The following is a 16,978-nucleotide window of genomic DNA, read 5'->3' as shown; positions in this document are numbered from 1 at the left end:
AGGGAAAAAGGGAGGCAGACTATGTTTAGGGCACCTTTTCTAGCCCCTCCCCCTTTTCAGGGTGAGCAGAGTGGATCCTAAAAAGGGCTGCTCGGTCCTGGATACAGCTGCTGAGGGGCTCAACTGCCTTGTTCCTTGAGTCAGAACGACTGAATCTGTATCCACCTCCCATGTGCCAGTTCATGACTAGGGGCTTCCAGATTTCAAAATCCTGCCACTGTTACAATTTGCCGGTCGCCATGGGACTGTTGGGGGTTTGGGTTGGGTTTTTGGAAGACGCCTGTGCGTGAATTTGTTTTATATGTGTAGATCAGTGCACGCTGATCAACACACAGTCTTTGCAGTAGGGCTCTGTTCCAATGGCATGAGTAGTCATGACGAACCGGTAGATCCTATCTGCTGCAGCCTTCACCCGCCTTCACAGCTGTTGTAACATACCGCTTGTCATCACCCGCCTGTTCTGCCGTTGAGGACTTCTTGGATCATTCTTTGTCTTGCTCCTTCCCTTTGACCTTACTGCCTTGGGTGACCCTGCTGGGAGTACGAGATTCCCAACGGCTTCACTCACAAGGGTCATAGGAACATGCAAGCCCACTCACTACAACAAGGTGATGATCCAGCGAGTGAGACTTAGTAAACTATGCATTTGTATACTAGCAGAGTCACTGTTACCACCTCTTACATCTAGTCATTATTTCAGAACTTGTCTGTTTAGGCCTTCTGACTGTCTAAAATTTGAGTAATAGGCTCTACTTTTGCCAAAAAAGAAAGTGTGGGGAGAATATCTGCTCACCTGCGACTCCATTGCCGAATGGCCCGACCATGGTGGGTTCAGGGAAGTTGCCATCTTCCGATGTGGTCGGGGGAAGGGATGGCTGGCACTGCCCCCCTCCAGCCACAAGAGGCCCTCAGGTAAGGATGTTCAGTGCCCACTCAGCCAATCGGAAGAAGAAGAAGAAGAAGAAGAAGAAGAAGAAGAAGAAGAAGAAGAAGAAGAAGAGTTTGGACTTGATATCCCGCCTTTCACTCCCCTTCAGGAGTCTCAAAGCGGCTAACAATCTCCTTTCCCTTGCTCCCCCACAACAAACACTCTGTGAGGTGAGTGGGGCTGAGAGACTTCAAAGAAGTGTGACTGGCCCAAGGTCACCCAGCAGCTGCATGTGGAGGAGCGGAGACACAAACCCGGTTCCCCAGATTACGAGACTACCGCTCTTAACCACTACACCACACTGGCGAACAGCCCACCCCTAGCTTTTTTAAGGGGGTGGCTGCCCTCTTGGCTGATTGTCGTGGGAAAAGGTGGGGAGAATGTGTTCCACATGGATTTAACCAGAGTTGAGAGATCAGAAGTGGGCCACATTATCCCATGCATCTTCTCTACTGTTCACCAGAATTCCCTCCCTGGCTGCCTTAAATGCAGTTAAGCATAACATATTCAGTGACATTAACCTCTATTATTAATTAGGTTTCCCTTTAAATTAGAATTTCAAAATAGCTGGAAACTCCTTGCTAAGGGCTAGTGTTCTGGTTAACGTCAGTTTATGTGGTTAATGTTCACTACGATTAATGTCAGTACCTATGTAACAGATAACCATAGTTAAGGCAGATGGGGGAATTTCAAACCAAAGCATGGAATAATTTAGATTGCTTGTCACCACTGGTCCTCAGTGTAGAGAGCCTTCCAATTTAAGAGCTTAACTCTTTTTTTAGTTTAGTTTAAAATAAAACACTTCAAGCATTATTTCATTAAAAGTATATGTCTGGTTTGTTTAGGATAGACTTGACTTCCTAGTCTATATTAAGGTGCATGCAGAAATCTTATTTTAAATGTGCTTCTGATGTTCATTGGTGCTTCTTCATTTTGTTTTTTAAGAATCTCAACCAGAATCCAAGGACACTCCTACCAAAATTTTATGGACTGTATTGTGTTCAGTCGGGAGGTATTAATATCAGGATAATTGTGATGAACAATGTTCTGCCTCGATCACTGAAAATGCATTTCAACTATGACTTGAAAGGCTCCACGTACAAAAGGAGGGCATCCAGGAAAGAGCGAGAGAAGTCCAACCCCACCTTTAAAGACTTGGATTTTCTTCAAGACATGCATGAAGGATTATATTTTGACTCAGAGACTTATAGTGCACTCATGAAAACGCTACAGAGGGATTGTCGAGTAAGTAAGAACTTTTGATACCAATAGCTGTTGTCAGACCATGACTCCACTGTTTACACAGTGGGGGTGAATGGGCTCTCGTCCATAAAAGAGTTCTTGTCCACAATAACTGCATTTCATCTTGAAGCTGCCAGCAGACTCCCTTGTTTGTGTTAACAAAATATAGTTTTGGCTTGAAGGGTATAAAAGGGAACCGTTGAAAGGAAGTAGGTGGAAAGATGAAACAAGAGGTAGTAAATGTGATATTCTTTGTATGATTTTGGTGTCTCATGGTTGTGTTCTTGATTGCTGTCTTTTCCTTTCTAACCGCACCTAACTGTGTTTCCTTTAATTGATCTTTCCTTCTTTTTTCCAGTCTGTTAGGAACTCTCCAGGTTCCCTGTTGGTCCCTTTGTTTTTATTCTTTGCCTTTACCCTTTAGGTTCTCTTAGGCTGCAGTCCTATATACACTTATTCAGGGGTATCTCAATAGGAGCTATTTCTGAGAAAACATGCATAGGATGGCACTTTATTCAGTCTTTCATTATGAATCATCGTTCTGCAGTCTTGCGTGCATTTCCCATACATGATTTCAACTAGACACGCTGCGCTGCAGCTCCATTCCAGCCTTTTTCTTCTGCCTGCAGCTCTCTCTGCGCCTCCCTTCTGCCTTCCTTTCTCTCTGCCTGCCCTCCTCCCTTCTGTTGGCCAGCTCACAGGTGGAGGAGGGAGGCAAGGCACTGGAGGTGCAAGGGAGGGCCCCCCACAGCCCTTCTGCTATGCTCAACCCTTGAACAAACCCTCCACATATGATGGGATTTGACTGTACATTGATGGTTGTCAGAGACACTTTTCTAACTTATATTCTTATTTGGTTAATATTTCATCTTTTCATCTTGCTATTATCTCTGTGTGGTTTCTTTTCTTTTAAGGCCAAGTCTTTCAGAGATGGGATTTCTAATCCCCTCACCCTCTTTCTTTCTTTTCAAGCTAAAGATCTTGGTTTTGTGTTTGGATTCTTATGTCATTCTCAACCCCCCGGATTTAGTATTTTCTTTCTCTGACAGCTTCCCATACCTTGTTCATTATCTTCTTTCCCCCCAATTGACTTGTTGTAATGTCCTTTTAGTTGGTATTCTCTATCCCACCTTATGGCTCTTGTTTTTGTTTTGCATTTTGCCACCTACTTAACTTTTTCGGCTCAGATGCACACATGTTTCTTTGCTCTTGGTTTTTCTTTGCTCTCCTACCTTGCCCATTTTGCATAAAAGGTTCTGTTAACTTGCCTTTTTGTATGTATTCATGGTCTAGCTCCTGCTGATTTCTCATCTTGGCTTTCTACATGTTTTTTCCCTTATTTTTTGCCTACATTATATGCTTTTTGTCTTATTGCTGCTTATTTGTGAAAAGTATTACTGAGTGGATTATCTACCTCTTCTTAAAACATCTTTCAGGAAGCCTATGTTTAATGGTTGTTGCTGCCTTCTTATGTTTTGTTCTATTTTCAACTTCCTTTCTAAAGAAAGCATGTAAGCCTTTTGGGCTGTGTCTATTTTTTATGTGTTTTGTACATCATGTAGCTCTTAAGCCATTTCAGAAATTGCTATTACTATATGATGTGATGCATCAGCAGTATCAAACTGCAATACCAAACCCAGAGTAACATGGTTACGTTAAATGTTTTTGGAGTAGAACTGCTAATCCAGACTTGAGGTACAGTCACTGAAAGTTAAGCCTTGTAGTAACTTGTTTTTTTTTATTAAAAGTTTATTTTATTAACAACTTTCTATGGAGCCCTTCAGCGTCAGTTTCCAAGGGAGTATACAACCTATGATAAAACATAAAAATATACAATAAAAACTATAGAGGGTTGCATTGCATTATGTCCTTGATGCTGATGACAGGAAAAGAGAAAGCTGCCTTATGCTGGAGCAGTTTTGGGATATAATTTCTATTGGCATGCATACAGTTAGACAAGTAGTAGTTGGGCAGATTTCACCTCAGCAGTGGTTCACTCATTTTAGCAGGCTCTATGAGTTGTGTATTTTTAGGATGTAGGTTTTATATATGATTCTAGATAGCAATGTGATTTTATGCAGAATTTTATACTGTTGCTTCGTGTGCTGTACCTATTTCTCTTACATGCAAATGGCCAATGGCCCAAGCAGTAACCAACAACTTATTACTATAGAATAGGCTACACTGGCCCACTTCTCCCAGGGGTTGAACCTGGGGCCTTGTGCATTCAAAGCTGTAGCCCTACCACTGAGCCATGGCCCTTCCTTAGCCTGTCGAAGGTTTCTGTCAGTAAAACAGGGAGGGAGGCAGGCGACTTTTGCGGATTTTTCTCTCCTGGACCCTCCATGGCATCCCTTCCCCACTCTGTGAGAGGATCCCTCTCACCCGCTGGAGCATATTGGGGGGGTGGGCGTTGCACATGAGACTGCAGCTGGGTGTGCAAAGCGACAGAAGAAGCCTCCCTCCCCACGTCACTGATGCAAACCTCACTGGATCAGTGTGAGAGTTGGCATTGGATACCGCAATTGAAAGCAGCATAAAACAAGGTACAAAAGGTTTTGGGTTTTTTAAAGCCTGGGAGATTAAAAGGTCTTTGCCTGTCACCAAAATTATGACAGTAGAGATGTCTGCCGAGCCTCCCTGTGCAGAGGGCAGGGAGGTTGCCCTGTCTCCTAGGATGCTGCTAGGGAACAAAATAAGGGAAAGACTCTTAGGCAGGTGTGGCCAACATGGGGCCCCCCAGAGGTTGTTGGACACCCCTGTCAGTTCCAGCCAGCATGGCCAGCGGTCAGGTCAGAGGAGAGTCGGAGTCCAGCAACATCTGGGGAGACCACGTTGGCAGCTTGTTTTGTAGGGGTCATAAAAGGAGTAAATCAGAGAATAAAAAGTGTACTGAATGAAAATGTTCTGATGTGAAAACAACAACAACATACTAATAATTTATTATTTGTACCCAGCCCATCTGACTGGGTTGCCCCAGCCACTCTGTGCAGCTGCCAGCATATATAAAAACACAGTAAAACACTAAGCCTTAAGAAGCTTCCCTATACAAGGCTGCCTTTAGATGTCTCCTCGTTGAAATGGGGTTATAAAACAAAAAGGGCATTCCTCATGGGCAGATTGCCATGTTCATTGGCGCAGCGCAACCCGATGTCAAGTCGTGTTAGTGAACATGAAGCCATCTTTTGTTTGGATTTTGAGTGTGAATTTGGAGATGATCTAATAATCAGCTGCATGCTCATGAGACATTCTTCCTAACAAAAGGCACTGTTCCTCATCTTTGGTCTCCAGAAATGAATATTCCATGAAATGAAGCTATTAGTGACCATGCAGAATATCTGCTCTGGACATAGAATCATAGAATCATAGAGTTGGAAGAGACCACAAGGGCCATCGAGTCCAACCCGCTGCCAAGCAGGAAACACCACCAGAGCACTCCTGACATATGGTTGTCAAGCCTCTGCTTAAAGACCTCCAAAGAAGGAGACTCCACCACACTCCTTGGCAGCAAATTCCACTGTCGAACAGCTCTTACTGTCAGGAAGTTCTTCCTAATGTTTAGGTGGAATCTTCTTTCTTGTAGTTTGGATCCATTGCTCCGTGTCCGCTTCTCTGGAGCAGCAGAAAACAACCTTTCTCCCTCCTCTATGTGACATCCTTTTATATATTTGAACATGGCTATCATATCACCCCTTAACCTCCTCTTCTCCAGGCTAAACATGCCCAGCTCCCTTAGCCGTTCCTCATAAGGCATTGTTTCCAGGCCTTTGACCATTTTGGTTGCCCTCCTCTGGACACATTCCAGTTTGTCAGTGTCCTTCTTGAACTGTGGTGCCCAGAACTGGACACAGTACTCCAGGTGAGGTCTGACCAGAGCAGAATACAGTGGCACTATTACTTCCCTTGATCTAGATGCTATACTCCTATTGATGAGGCCCAGAATTGCATTGGCTTTTTTAGCTGCCGCGTCACACTGTTGGCTCATGTCAAGTTTGTGGTCAACCAAGACTCCTAGATCCTTTTCGCATGTACTGCTCTCAAGCCAGGTGTCCCCCATCTTGTATTTGTGCCTCTCATTTTTTTTGCCCAAGTGCAATACTTTACATTTCTCCCTGTTAAAATTCATCTTGTTTGTTTTGGCCCAGTTCTCTAATCTGTCAAGGTCATTTTGAAGTGTGATCCTGTCCTCTGGGGTGTTAGCCACCCCTCCCAGTTTGGTGTCATCTGCAAATTTGATCAGGATGCCCTTGAGTCCATCATCCAAGTCGTTGATAAAGATGTTGAATAAGACCGGGCCCAAGACAGAACCCTGTGGCACCCCACTAGTCACTCTTCTCCAGGATGAAGAGGAACCATTGATGAGCACCCTTTGGGTTCAGTCAGTCAGCCAGTTCCAAATCCACTGAGTGGTAGCATAGTCAAGACCGCATTTTACCAGCTTCTTTACAAGAATATCATGGGGCACCTTGTCAAATGCCTTGCTGAAATCAAGGTAGGCTACATCCACTGCGTTCCCTTCATCTACCAGGCTTGTAATTCTGTCAAAAAATGAGATCAGGTTAGTCTGACATGACTTATTTTTCAGAAATCCATGCTGACTATTGGTGATCACAGCATTCCTTTTTAGGTGCTCACAGACTGTTTGCTTAATGATCTGCTCCAGAATCTTCCCTGGTATTGATGTCAGACTGACTGGGCGGTAATTATTTGGGTCCTCTCTTTTCCCCCTTTTGAAAATAGGGACAACATTTGCCCTCCTCCAGTCTGCCGGGACTTCGCCTGTTCTCCAGGAATTCTCAAAGATGACTGCCAGTGGTTCTGAGATCACATCTGCCAGTTCTTTTAATACTCTTGGATGCAGTTCATCTGGCCCTGGAGACTTGAATACATCTAAACTAGCCAAGTATTCTTGTACTATCTCCTTAGTTATTCTGGGCTGTGTTTCCTCTGCTGAATCATTTGCTCCAAATTCTTCAGGTCGGGCATTGTTTTCTTTATCGGAGAAGACTGAGGCAAAGAAGGCATTGAGGAGTTCAGCCCTTTCTGTGTCCCCTGTTTGCATTTCACCATCTTCTCCTCTGAGTGACCCCACTGTTTCTTTGTTCTTCCTTTTGCTACGAACATACCCATAAAAGCCTTTTTTGTTGCTTTTAACCTCTCTAGCAAGCCTGAGTTCATTCTGTGCTTTAGCTTTTCTGACTTTGTGTCTACACGTGCTGGCTATTTGTTTGAATTCCTCTTTGGTGGTTTCCCCCCTTTTCCATTTTTTGTACACATCCTTTTTTAATCTTAACTCAGTTAAAAGTTCTTTAGATAGCCACCCTGGCTTCTTTAGGCACCTTCCATGTTTCCGTCTCATTGGTATTGCCTGAAGTTGTGCTTTTACTATCTCCCTCTTAACAAACTCCCAGCCATCATGAACTCCTTTTCCTTTTAGTATTACTGTCCATGGGATCTCACCCAGCACTTCCCTAAGTTTTATGAAGTCGGCTTTCTTAAAGTCAAGAAATTGAGTCCTAGTATGCTTGGCTGCTCCTTTCCGCTGTATAGTAAACTTCAGAAGAGCATGATCACTCGCGCCTAATGATCCTCCCCCAACAAACGTTTGAGACTAGCTCCCCTAAATCTAAAAGATGGATCAAACTGCTATGCGCCGCTAGGTGCGCTCTGCTGTCCTGCAAGCTCTGATAAGCTCCTCCCACAGCTAATCACCTGCCTCAACAGAAACCCTGCCCCCTCTGACCTTTGCACAGGGAGAGCAGCTAATCAGCCACAAAGAAACACACACAAAAAAAAACCCTTTTTGCTCCTTCTTCAGCTGCTGCCCTGCAAGCTCAAGTCATCACAGGAAGGTTTGGGATAGGCACGGCATCTTGTTCTCTTCCTGCTGGCAATCATTTGCAAAAGCCAGGACAGCCTCTGTAAACAACAAAGACATTTTTCTGAATATTTAATATTTTGATGCTCTCCTATTGGGATTTTAACAATAGCAGAGTTAGGATGTTGGAGTCTTTTTGCTTTAGTAGATTTTAAAAGTAGACAAACTTCTAAGGCCTCAGGGAGGAGGGGTGTCGTAATGCAAATAATTATCTGGAAAAGGCTCTATGTAGTCTTGATTCCATGATAAAAATGTTTGCATCCTTTTAATAAAAGGATAAGTGAAAGAATGAATATGGGAATAGGCAGTAAGAGGGAGATAGTGAGAGAGGAGTGAAGAAGCAGGGAGAAAAGTGAGGGATGTCGTGCCAGGTTAATAATATTTAACTGTAAAACTTTTGTATGTGACGGTTGCCTGTTCTGAATGTAACATTGCTTAATTAAATCTAGGTTTATATTTAATGATCTGTGTTCTGGTCTGGGTGGTTTAGAAGGAAGATAATCTCACACGCCACACACACACACACACACACACACCCCAGTGTGATGGAGGCCTGAGAGTATATGCAAAGAGAGGATACAGATATCGTGATGCTCTCTGCAGGTGCAGAGGTGGCGGCCGGAAGTATCTAAGAGGGACTTAGGCGGGACTGAGGGGCTGACCTTAAGAACAGTCTGGGGACAGATTGCAAGCGACCCCAGAAACATGGCAAGCCTTATTTTAAGTTACACATTTTATGGTGAAATGCTTTCATTTATTATCATTGTGCATTGAATGCTCTGTGTTTTATGCCTTTGTGTGTTTACATGTGAGGTTCAAGCATCCTTTATGCTTGAAAACTGTTTTGGTAAAAATGAAGTGCCAGTAGTCATATCTTGATAAAAGTGCCACGAGTGACAGCACAAAACAACTAGCATAGGCAGCAGCAAAAATGGGTGGCACGATTCCTGACCGGTGAGAAGTGTCACACACAAAAAGCACTGAACCTGTGGTTAGCACAATAAAGGCTTTCAATCATAATCCTTTTAAGCTTTGAGATGCAACTGACTATGTGCTCAGGGATCAAGAGGAAAAATTGCATACTTTGCTGAAGTTTAAGTGTCTGCTTTTCTAGTTTTTCTGGTGTGGTATAAATATCGACTATGCAGTAGTAGCCTCATTTTTTATTGGGCGCTTGGTTGCTGCAGTATAAATTCTCTGATGGTAAGAGAATGTTTAGTTCCTACAGAAGAAGAAAAAACTTATCATCTGTCAATAACAAAAAGTTCACAGTTCTCACTGAAAATAGGACTTTTGTTAATGGGACCATGTGGGAAGGTGGTACTGTAGTGTGATAGTAACAGTCTGCAGAAGCAGCTATATCTTGATAAAACACACAAACACAAAATATTGCAGGAAATTTCATTCATCTTAAAGATTTTACATACCTGACATGGATTTGTAGTAAATAAAATACAAATGCAAATATTAAAATGCAAATAATTCATGCATTGTAGGGGGTTGTTACTAGATGACCTGGGGTCATTCCAACTCTACAGTTCTGTGATTTGAGATGAGTTTTATTTCAGTGTTGCAATTAACTTATAGAAAGGAATCAATAGCTCTTCCTTTAATTTTTCAATAACTTTCAGAGTTGTTGACTTTCTTCTGTTTGCCAATAAAAATTAATCAACGATACAGCGTTATTATTGACACGTTATTGTTTCCCTGGAGTCAGACTGACACTGCAGGAAAAGAAAAGCAATGGAGGAGCATTGCCACATTTTTCTATCACACACACAGATTTGTCTTTACTATTCTTTGTGCAAACTGGTGCCCTCTCCTTTCCTAAAGCCTGTAATTACCCAGTTAAAAGTGCAGAAATATTACCAGGTTACCTGTAACATTTTTCTGTTAATAACATAGTTTTATTACTGTTTATAATTTTAATGTTTTACTGGATACCAACAGCTGTTCTCTTTGTACCAGTTGCAAGTATTGTCCCATACAAAGCATATACTGATGCTGATATACTGAAATACTCAATTTGTTCAAAGTGGTGTAGATTATACTAATCACTAACCTTGGGATAAAGGACCTTGAATGTTCCCTCCCTCATGCTATTCCCACAGAATGAACACTGAACCACATATCTAAACCACAATGATGGCAAGTAAACCTTGCATGTGAAAATAACTTTAGTTTGTTGGTTATCAAATAAAGCTTATATGTTGCCTTCAGGGGTTTTTTCCCAGCTGGAACTCATTTCCAGCACCTCTCAGTTGGGCACCATTGTCATTATAAGAGAACAAGGGAGGTGTTCGTGGTGAATTCCGGCACCTCTTTTTCTAGAAAAATAGCACTGGTTTCCATATTTAGACAATAATAAATAAGAATAATCTCTTAATAACTTTGCATATTCATTTCTCATATTGACTGTTTCTTAATGCAGAATTATGAAATGCGTAACAGAAATGCAGTGGCCTTTGAATTTTGTACTACAAAAAGTCTATTACTAGGTTCTAGTCTCTTGGTTATTTTGTTTATCTCTTCTCTGTTTTGTAAAATTCACATCATTCTGTAGCTGGTAGAGTACTGTACTTTTCTTGGATTTGATATCTGATGCCAGATTGTTTGTTGCATATCCTTAGAACATTTTTTTGTTTTTGTTTTACCTCTGTGAATTCAGCCTTTTGGTTTTGGCAACATAACCAATTTCAATCTAAACATCTTTATTACTAGGTACTGGAAAGCTTTAAAATAATGGATTATAGCTTGCTGCTGGGAATCCATATATTGGACTCTGCTGCAAAAGAGAGAGAGGGTGAAACTTCTCAAAACACATCGGATTCTAAACGCCCAGGAGGACAGAGAGTTCTCTATTCTACAGCGATGGAATCAATACAGGGTCCAGGAAAATCTGGGGACTGTGTCATCACAGAGAGTACCAACACGTAAGTCCCTAAAAATCTGTTCTCTTTTTATTTTATTTTTAATAAAGTTTTTTTATTAAAGATTTTCCTTGTTTACAAAAGCACATGCATTGCCTCTTTTCAGGTTATGTTTTCTACAGATCAGTTACATTTGTTGTGAGACATTGGTGTTATGTGTAGAATGGGGTTAGGAAGAAGAGAGGGGGTGGGATGGTAAAGCCTATGTTCTTTTGCTTAGTGTATGTGGGGGGTTTTGTGTCAGCTTCACTTGAGTAGGTTCTCTTTCTATTTGCTTGTTATGTTTCCTTGGTGGTGAGAGAGGTTGGGGTGGCCTAGGGGTTGGATGGTTGCATTTGCTTGACTGCAGTTGGATTTCTTTGTGCATGTGTGAGGGGGGCGTTGTTGGGTTAAGTTATCCATATGCTGTCGGTGGGTTCGTGGTGTTGTCTTGTTGGGCTGTGTATGTGATAAATGGGAGCCGTACCGGAGTGAAGGCATCCTCTTCTATTTCTCCCTGTGTCAGTTTCAGTATATTGGTTAGCTTTCCTAGAAAGGCTGTTTCCCCTAAAAATCTGTTCTTAAAACAAAAAAGAGTTAATGGCTATTTCTAAATCATTCCCTCATGTTCCAAATATTACATCTACAACGGGCTTTCAATTTGTGAATGATGGAAGGATAGATTTGAATCAAATATCTTTTGGAAAACCCAATGTCCTCCCGCAGACCAGAAAATCCCAAAAAAAGAGATTGGTTTATCAGTTGTGTGCCCAAGAAAAGCAGAAACCCAGGAACAACCTTAAATCTCTGGTATTATTTATACTATTTGGGCACATACCAAAGGGAAATAAAGAAAAGGGTTAATCATGTAAGATTACAAGTAATGTTGTAACAGAAATGTAAGTGTGTGAAGAGGGAGAAAAAGTGGCTTCAGAAATTGCAACTACTGACTTTCTCCAAAAAAAGATTTACAGATCAGCTGAGTCAGCCCCCTGACACTTTTTCAAATGTCTGGTGACCTGGAGCAAGGTGTGCTCCCATTGCCCACCTGCTGTTGGTTGAGGTGAGCATGCCTCACTGAAGTAAAGGAACCATGGGGAACTCACTTGAAGTGAGAACTCACTGCTCCTTTGGAAGCCATGCCAGTTCTGGCCCTCTAGCTGACATGGCGTAGGTTGTTAGGTGTGGGACAGGTGAGCCTGGCTTGCTAGGAACAGGCTGGCCGGCCCAGTGGGGAGCCCTGATGGCCAAAGTTGGCCTGCACTCCTGCTATAGAGGCATAATAGAAAACCTTTGCCTGCGGCAGCCATGACATCGACATCCCTTAAGTCCTTCCCTGATAGTATCACTGTGTGGTGCTATTCACGCTCATTGTTTGCACCAATTTGTGTGTAAAATGAATGAAGCTGTGCTCCAATTGTTGTTAGTTCTTAACCTGTACATCATGCTGTAGATTATACTGGAAAATTGAAGCCAAAGTACACTTGTTAAAATGAAACTAAAAAGGATAGTCTGCTTTGAACATCCATTTTGTTCACCAAACCATGTTGTCCTTTGCATGTGCTGTCTTAATCGAAACACTATGGGTTCTTTTGTTTTTCATTGCTAGTATGTTTCAGTTTTAACTTTTCAAAGAAGATCTCATGTATAATGTCTCACTCTGTTGCTTCTCTTAGAATGGGTGGCATTCCGGCTAAAAGCCACAAAGGAGAAAAGCTTCTGCTATTTATGGGCATTATTGATATCCTGCAGTCTTACAGGTAACGTAGAATAACATTATTTGGATACAGATATATCTGCTGGATTTAAATTGGTTGTAAGATGGAGTATATGTCATTAAGTGCTTGTGTGTGTGTGTTATTAGGTTAATAAAGAAGCTGGAGCATTCCTGGAAAGCACTTGTTTATGATGGGGTAAGCCCTGCTTTGTATTGTTTGAATGTTTGGTTTTTGTGTTAATTACTTCTCTCTTACTATTGACAATTGCATACTGTGTGTGACATGAGGATATTTATGCTGTTGAAGTTCACTGCCATTGATGCATTTGCTTATTTATAAGTGACAAATACCGATCGACAAATATCCAAAAGTTTATAGTCTGCCTAGTGGTAGTTGAGTAAACAACAGATGGAAGGAGAGGGAGAGGCAAGGGCCAAAGGGAAAGCAACTGCAAATATTGTTTTCACTGGGGATGAAGACAAAACTGGTATTTGCTAAGGCTAGAGTGCAAAAACTTTTCTTAAATTAACAGACAAGAAATAAGCTTTCCAGTGGCAAAGACATTCAGCACAACAGCTAGCATCCTAACCCCCTGATAGTGTTGGTAATTAATCTAGCCTCCCTTTGCATGTTTTAAAGACTTCATCAGACTGGCATCCATATAAGGCTTGTTATTTGTTCAGGCAACTGTATCTGGAACATCTGTCTTCATCATGAATCGGTTAGGGAATTGATAAACACCTTAGTAAGCCTTCAAACAACATCTCAATGTTTAAACAGAGGGAGTCAGTCTTTAACTTCACCTGAAGTTGGGGAGCCTCTGTAAATATTATTATGAAATTAAATGGGCTGAAGTTGAACAGTACATGTTGGCAATGATACCTTGACAGTGAGTGACGAACACTGGATTTTTTTAGCTACATGATCTATTGATGATTTCACAATTCTGTTAAAAATGTCTTCCACCATAAACAGTGGATGACCTCCAAGGTCACAGAAGTAGACTTGCTCTCCTTGCTGTGCAGCCCCTCCCCCAAATCTGCTGTGGCCCCCAAAGCAGATTTTGGAGGCATTCAGGGAGAGGTGGAATCTGTTCCACTGATGATGTCCATTCTGCTGAATGATGAATATTGTTGAATTTCTCCATTGTAGTCTTTTTTTAAAAATGTTTTCTCTCTGATTGTCCTAATATTAAATACCTTTTTTTTTTGTCTTGTAGGACACAGTTTCAGTACACAGGCCAAGTTTTTATGCTGATAGGTTTTTAAAGTTTATGAGTTCCAGGGTATTCAAAAAGATTCAGGGTAAGTGCCATGTCACCAGTCGTGAAGTTAGAGCCACTCTTCAGTTGTTGCTTTTGTTAGTTGCATTTATTCATTGCTTTCTACAAAAAAGTCTCAATGTGACATACTTCTCCTATGGAGACACCTTGAAAATAGCTTTTGAATGGTGACTTAGCTGGTAAGATGGCTGGCACTGTTGGTGGATGTGTCACATGATGAAGAATAGGAAGGGGAGCCCCATGTTAAATGTTACTGGGAGACACAGGGTGCAAGACAGCTGTTGCCATCATGGTATGCCATCTGCTTTCCCGAAGAATTTGGCTGCTATCGAAAACAGACTGCAGGACTAGATGGAGTCCAGGGGCTGCTTTGCATGACAGACTGTGGCTTTTTACTGCTGTGCTATGCTGAGGTTAAACCAAGGGTTCCGTTAGTGTTCTATCTGAACTGGGACTTGTGGTCAAGCTCACAAACCACAAGCTGTAACTAAGACCAGCTGCAGCTTGTGGTTAGTGAGGAGAGAGCCTAACTACAAGTCCCAGTTTACACAACAAGCTAAGCTCACAGTATGGCACGAAAAAGATTTTTGAGGAGCAAAATGGCTGAGAACTGCTCTCCAGGAGTCGGCGTGGTCTTCACAAGTTATAGTTTGACAAACCATTTAATGCAAACCAGGTCTTTGTGTGATCCAGCAAGAATCTTCCCAAGTTATATGTTACATTTTTCATGATTAAGTTCTCTCAGAAAAAATGTTTTAGAAGTATCTATGATTCTGTGATTCTGTCTGAAGGTGGGCTGTCCACAAAACTTTGTAATGGTGTTTCTGCCTGTGACTCTTAAGTCATACCTAATGCTGGCACAACTGTTGAGAATGTTCTGGCTTATTTTCAAACATAGCAAGGTACAGTGGTGCCTTGTTTTTCAAACAGCTTAGTTCATAAACAACTTGGAATTCGAAGGCTGCAAACCCGGAAGTAAGTGTTCCGGTTTGTGAACTTTGCCTTGGAAGCCGAACATGCTCCGTTTTGAGTCCTGAGCTTCCATCTTTACTGTTGCACTGCTAATTTGCGTCCCCCATTGTAATTGTAGTGTTCTGGGGAGAGCTCTGCAGCCCAGCTGGTTTGAAGAGTGAGAGAGAGCTGCTTTGGGGGAGGGGGGAGAGAAAGGACTGGCTTGGGGGTGGAGAGAGAGTTGCGCGCCTGCCCACCCTGCACCCACCCATGCACCATCAGGGGAAGCAGCCAGCGCCCACCCTGGACCCATCCCTGCCCCCTCGGGGGAAGCAGCCTACTTGAAGTTGGACATGCCTGATCTACAATACTGTTCTATTTATTTTATACTACAGTACATTGATTATTGCTTTCGTTTTATGGATCAGTGGTCTTGTTAGATAGTAAAATTCATGTTAAATTGCTGTTTTAGTGGTTGTTTTTAAAAGTTTAGAATGGATTAATCTGTTTTGCATTACTTTCTATGGGAAAGCATATCTTGGTTTTCGAGCACTTTGGTTTTGGAACGGACTTCCGGAACGGATTAAGTTTGAGAACCAGAGTACCACTGTAGTCGGGATGCTTATAACTTCTTCTTCTTCTTCTTCTTCTTCTTCTTCTTCTTCTTCTTCTTCTTCTCTCTCTCTCTCCCACCAACCTAGCAGTTCAAAAGCAGACCAGTGCAAGTAGATAAATAGGTACCACTTTGGTGGGAAGGTAAACAGCGTTTCCTTGTGCTCTGGCTTCTGTCGTGGTGTCCCATTGCGCCAGAAGCTGTTTAGTCCTGCTGGCCACATGACCCAGAAAGCTGTCTGTGGACAAACGCCGGCTTCCTTGACCTGAAGCAAGATGAGTGCTGCACCCCATAGTCGCCTTTGACTGGACTTAACCGTCCAGGGGTCCTTTACCTTTACCTATAACCTATTGGAAGTTATCTGAACTTTTGTAACATGGAATGTGTCATTCAAGTATTTTGTGAGTGCCTATGCACACATTTTTTAAAAAATTAAATAATTCAGCTGGAATACCATCACTTCCACTGGCCTTTTTATTAGCAGTGCTTTCTAAGGCCCATTTGACTTCACTCTCCAGAATGTCTGGCTCAAGATCAGCAACCACACTACCTGGGGTGTACGAGCCATCCATATCTTTCTGGTATAGTTCCTCTGTGTATTCTTGCCACCTCTTCTTAATGTTGCAAGCCTCCATCTATAGTTCTTCAGGCACTCTGTCCACCAAATCTAAATCCTTAAACCTGTTCCTCATTTCCACTGTGTATTCATAAGGGATTTGATTTAGATTGTATCTTACCGGCCCAGTGGTTTTTCCTACTTTCTTCAGTTTAAGCTTGAATTTTGCAATAAGAAGCTGATGATCGGAGCCACAGTCAGCTCCAGGTCTTGTTTTTGCTGACTGTATAGAGCTTCTCCATCTTTGGCTGCAGAGAATATAATCAATCTGATTTCGATGCTGCCCATCTGGTGATGCCCATGTGTAGAGTCGTCTCTTGTATTGTTGGAAAAGCGTGTTTGTGATGACCAGCTTGTTCTCTTGACAGAACTCTATTAGCCTTTGCCCTGCTTCGGTTTGATCTCCAAGGCCAAACTTGCCAGTTGCTCCTTTTATCTCTTGATTCCCTACTTTAGCATTCCAATCCCCTATAATGAGAAGAACATCCTTCTTTGGTGTCACTTCTATAAGGTGTTGTAAGTCTTCATAGAATTGGTCAATTTCAGTTTCTTCAGCACCAGTAGTTGGTGCATAAACTAGGATTACTGTGATGTTAAAAGGTCTGCCTTGGATTCGTATTGAGATCATTCTAACATTTTTGAGATTGCATCCCAGTACAGCTTTCGCCACTCTTTTGTTGACTATGAGGGCAACTCCATTTCTTTTACGGGATTCTTGCCCACAGTAGTAGATATGATGGTCATCTGAACTGAATTTGCCCATTCCCGTCCATTTTAGTTCACTGATGCCCAGGATGTCAATATTTATCCTTGCCATCTCATTTTTGACCACATCCAACAT

The 16,978-nt window shown here is 42.1% G+C and overlaps 1 protein-coding gene across 5 annotated transcripts in view; it reads left to right on the top strand.

The window, feature by feature from the left end:
• The window catches only part of PIP5K1B (phosphatidylinositol-4-phosphate 5-kinase type 1 beta), a gene marked incomplete at its 3' end in the record, with an annotated part of 90,362 nt that overhangs the window by 47,520 nt on the left and 25,864 nt on the right, over nt 1–16,978 (top strand). For 4 of the 5 annotated variants that reach the window (XM_080972770.1, XM_080972768.1, XM_080972771.1 and 1 more), the window contains exons 7-11: nt 1,874–2,173; nt 10,770–10,981; nt 12,634–12,717; nt 12,822–12,870; nt 13,895–13,979. In XM_080972770.1, the coding sequence (XP_080828896.1) occupies nt 1,874–2,173; nt 10,770–10,981; nt 12,634–12,717; nt 12,822–12,870; nt 13,895–13,979 (730 nt within the window). The remainder of the gene's footprint in view (nt 1–1,873; nt 2,174–10,769; nt 10,982–12,633; nt 12,718–12,821; nt 12,871–13,894; nt 13,980–16,978) is intronic. The other variant, XM_080972772.1, reaches the window with a different exon arrangement.

This window comes from Podarcis pityusensis (genome assembly GCF_964106645.2).
Source record: "Podarcis pityusensis genome assembly, chromosome: 11".
Classification (NCBI taxonomy): domain Eukaryota; kingdom Metazoa; phylum Chordata; class Lepidosauria; order Squamata; family Lacertidae; genus Podarcis; species Podarcis pityusensis.
The sequence above is the reverse complement of the archived record's forward strand: the minus strand, read 5'-3'. Positions and strand labels throughout refer to the sequence as shown.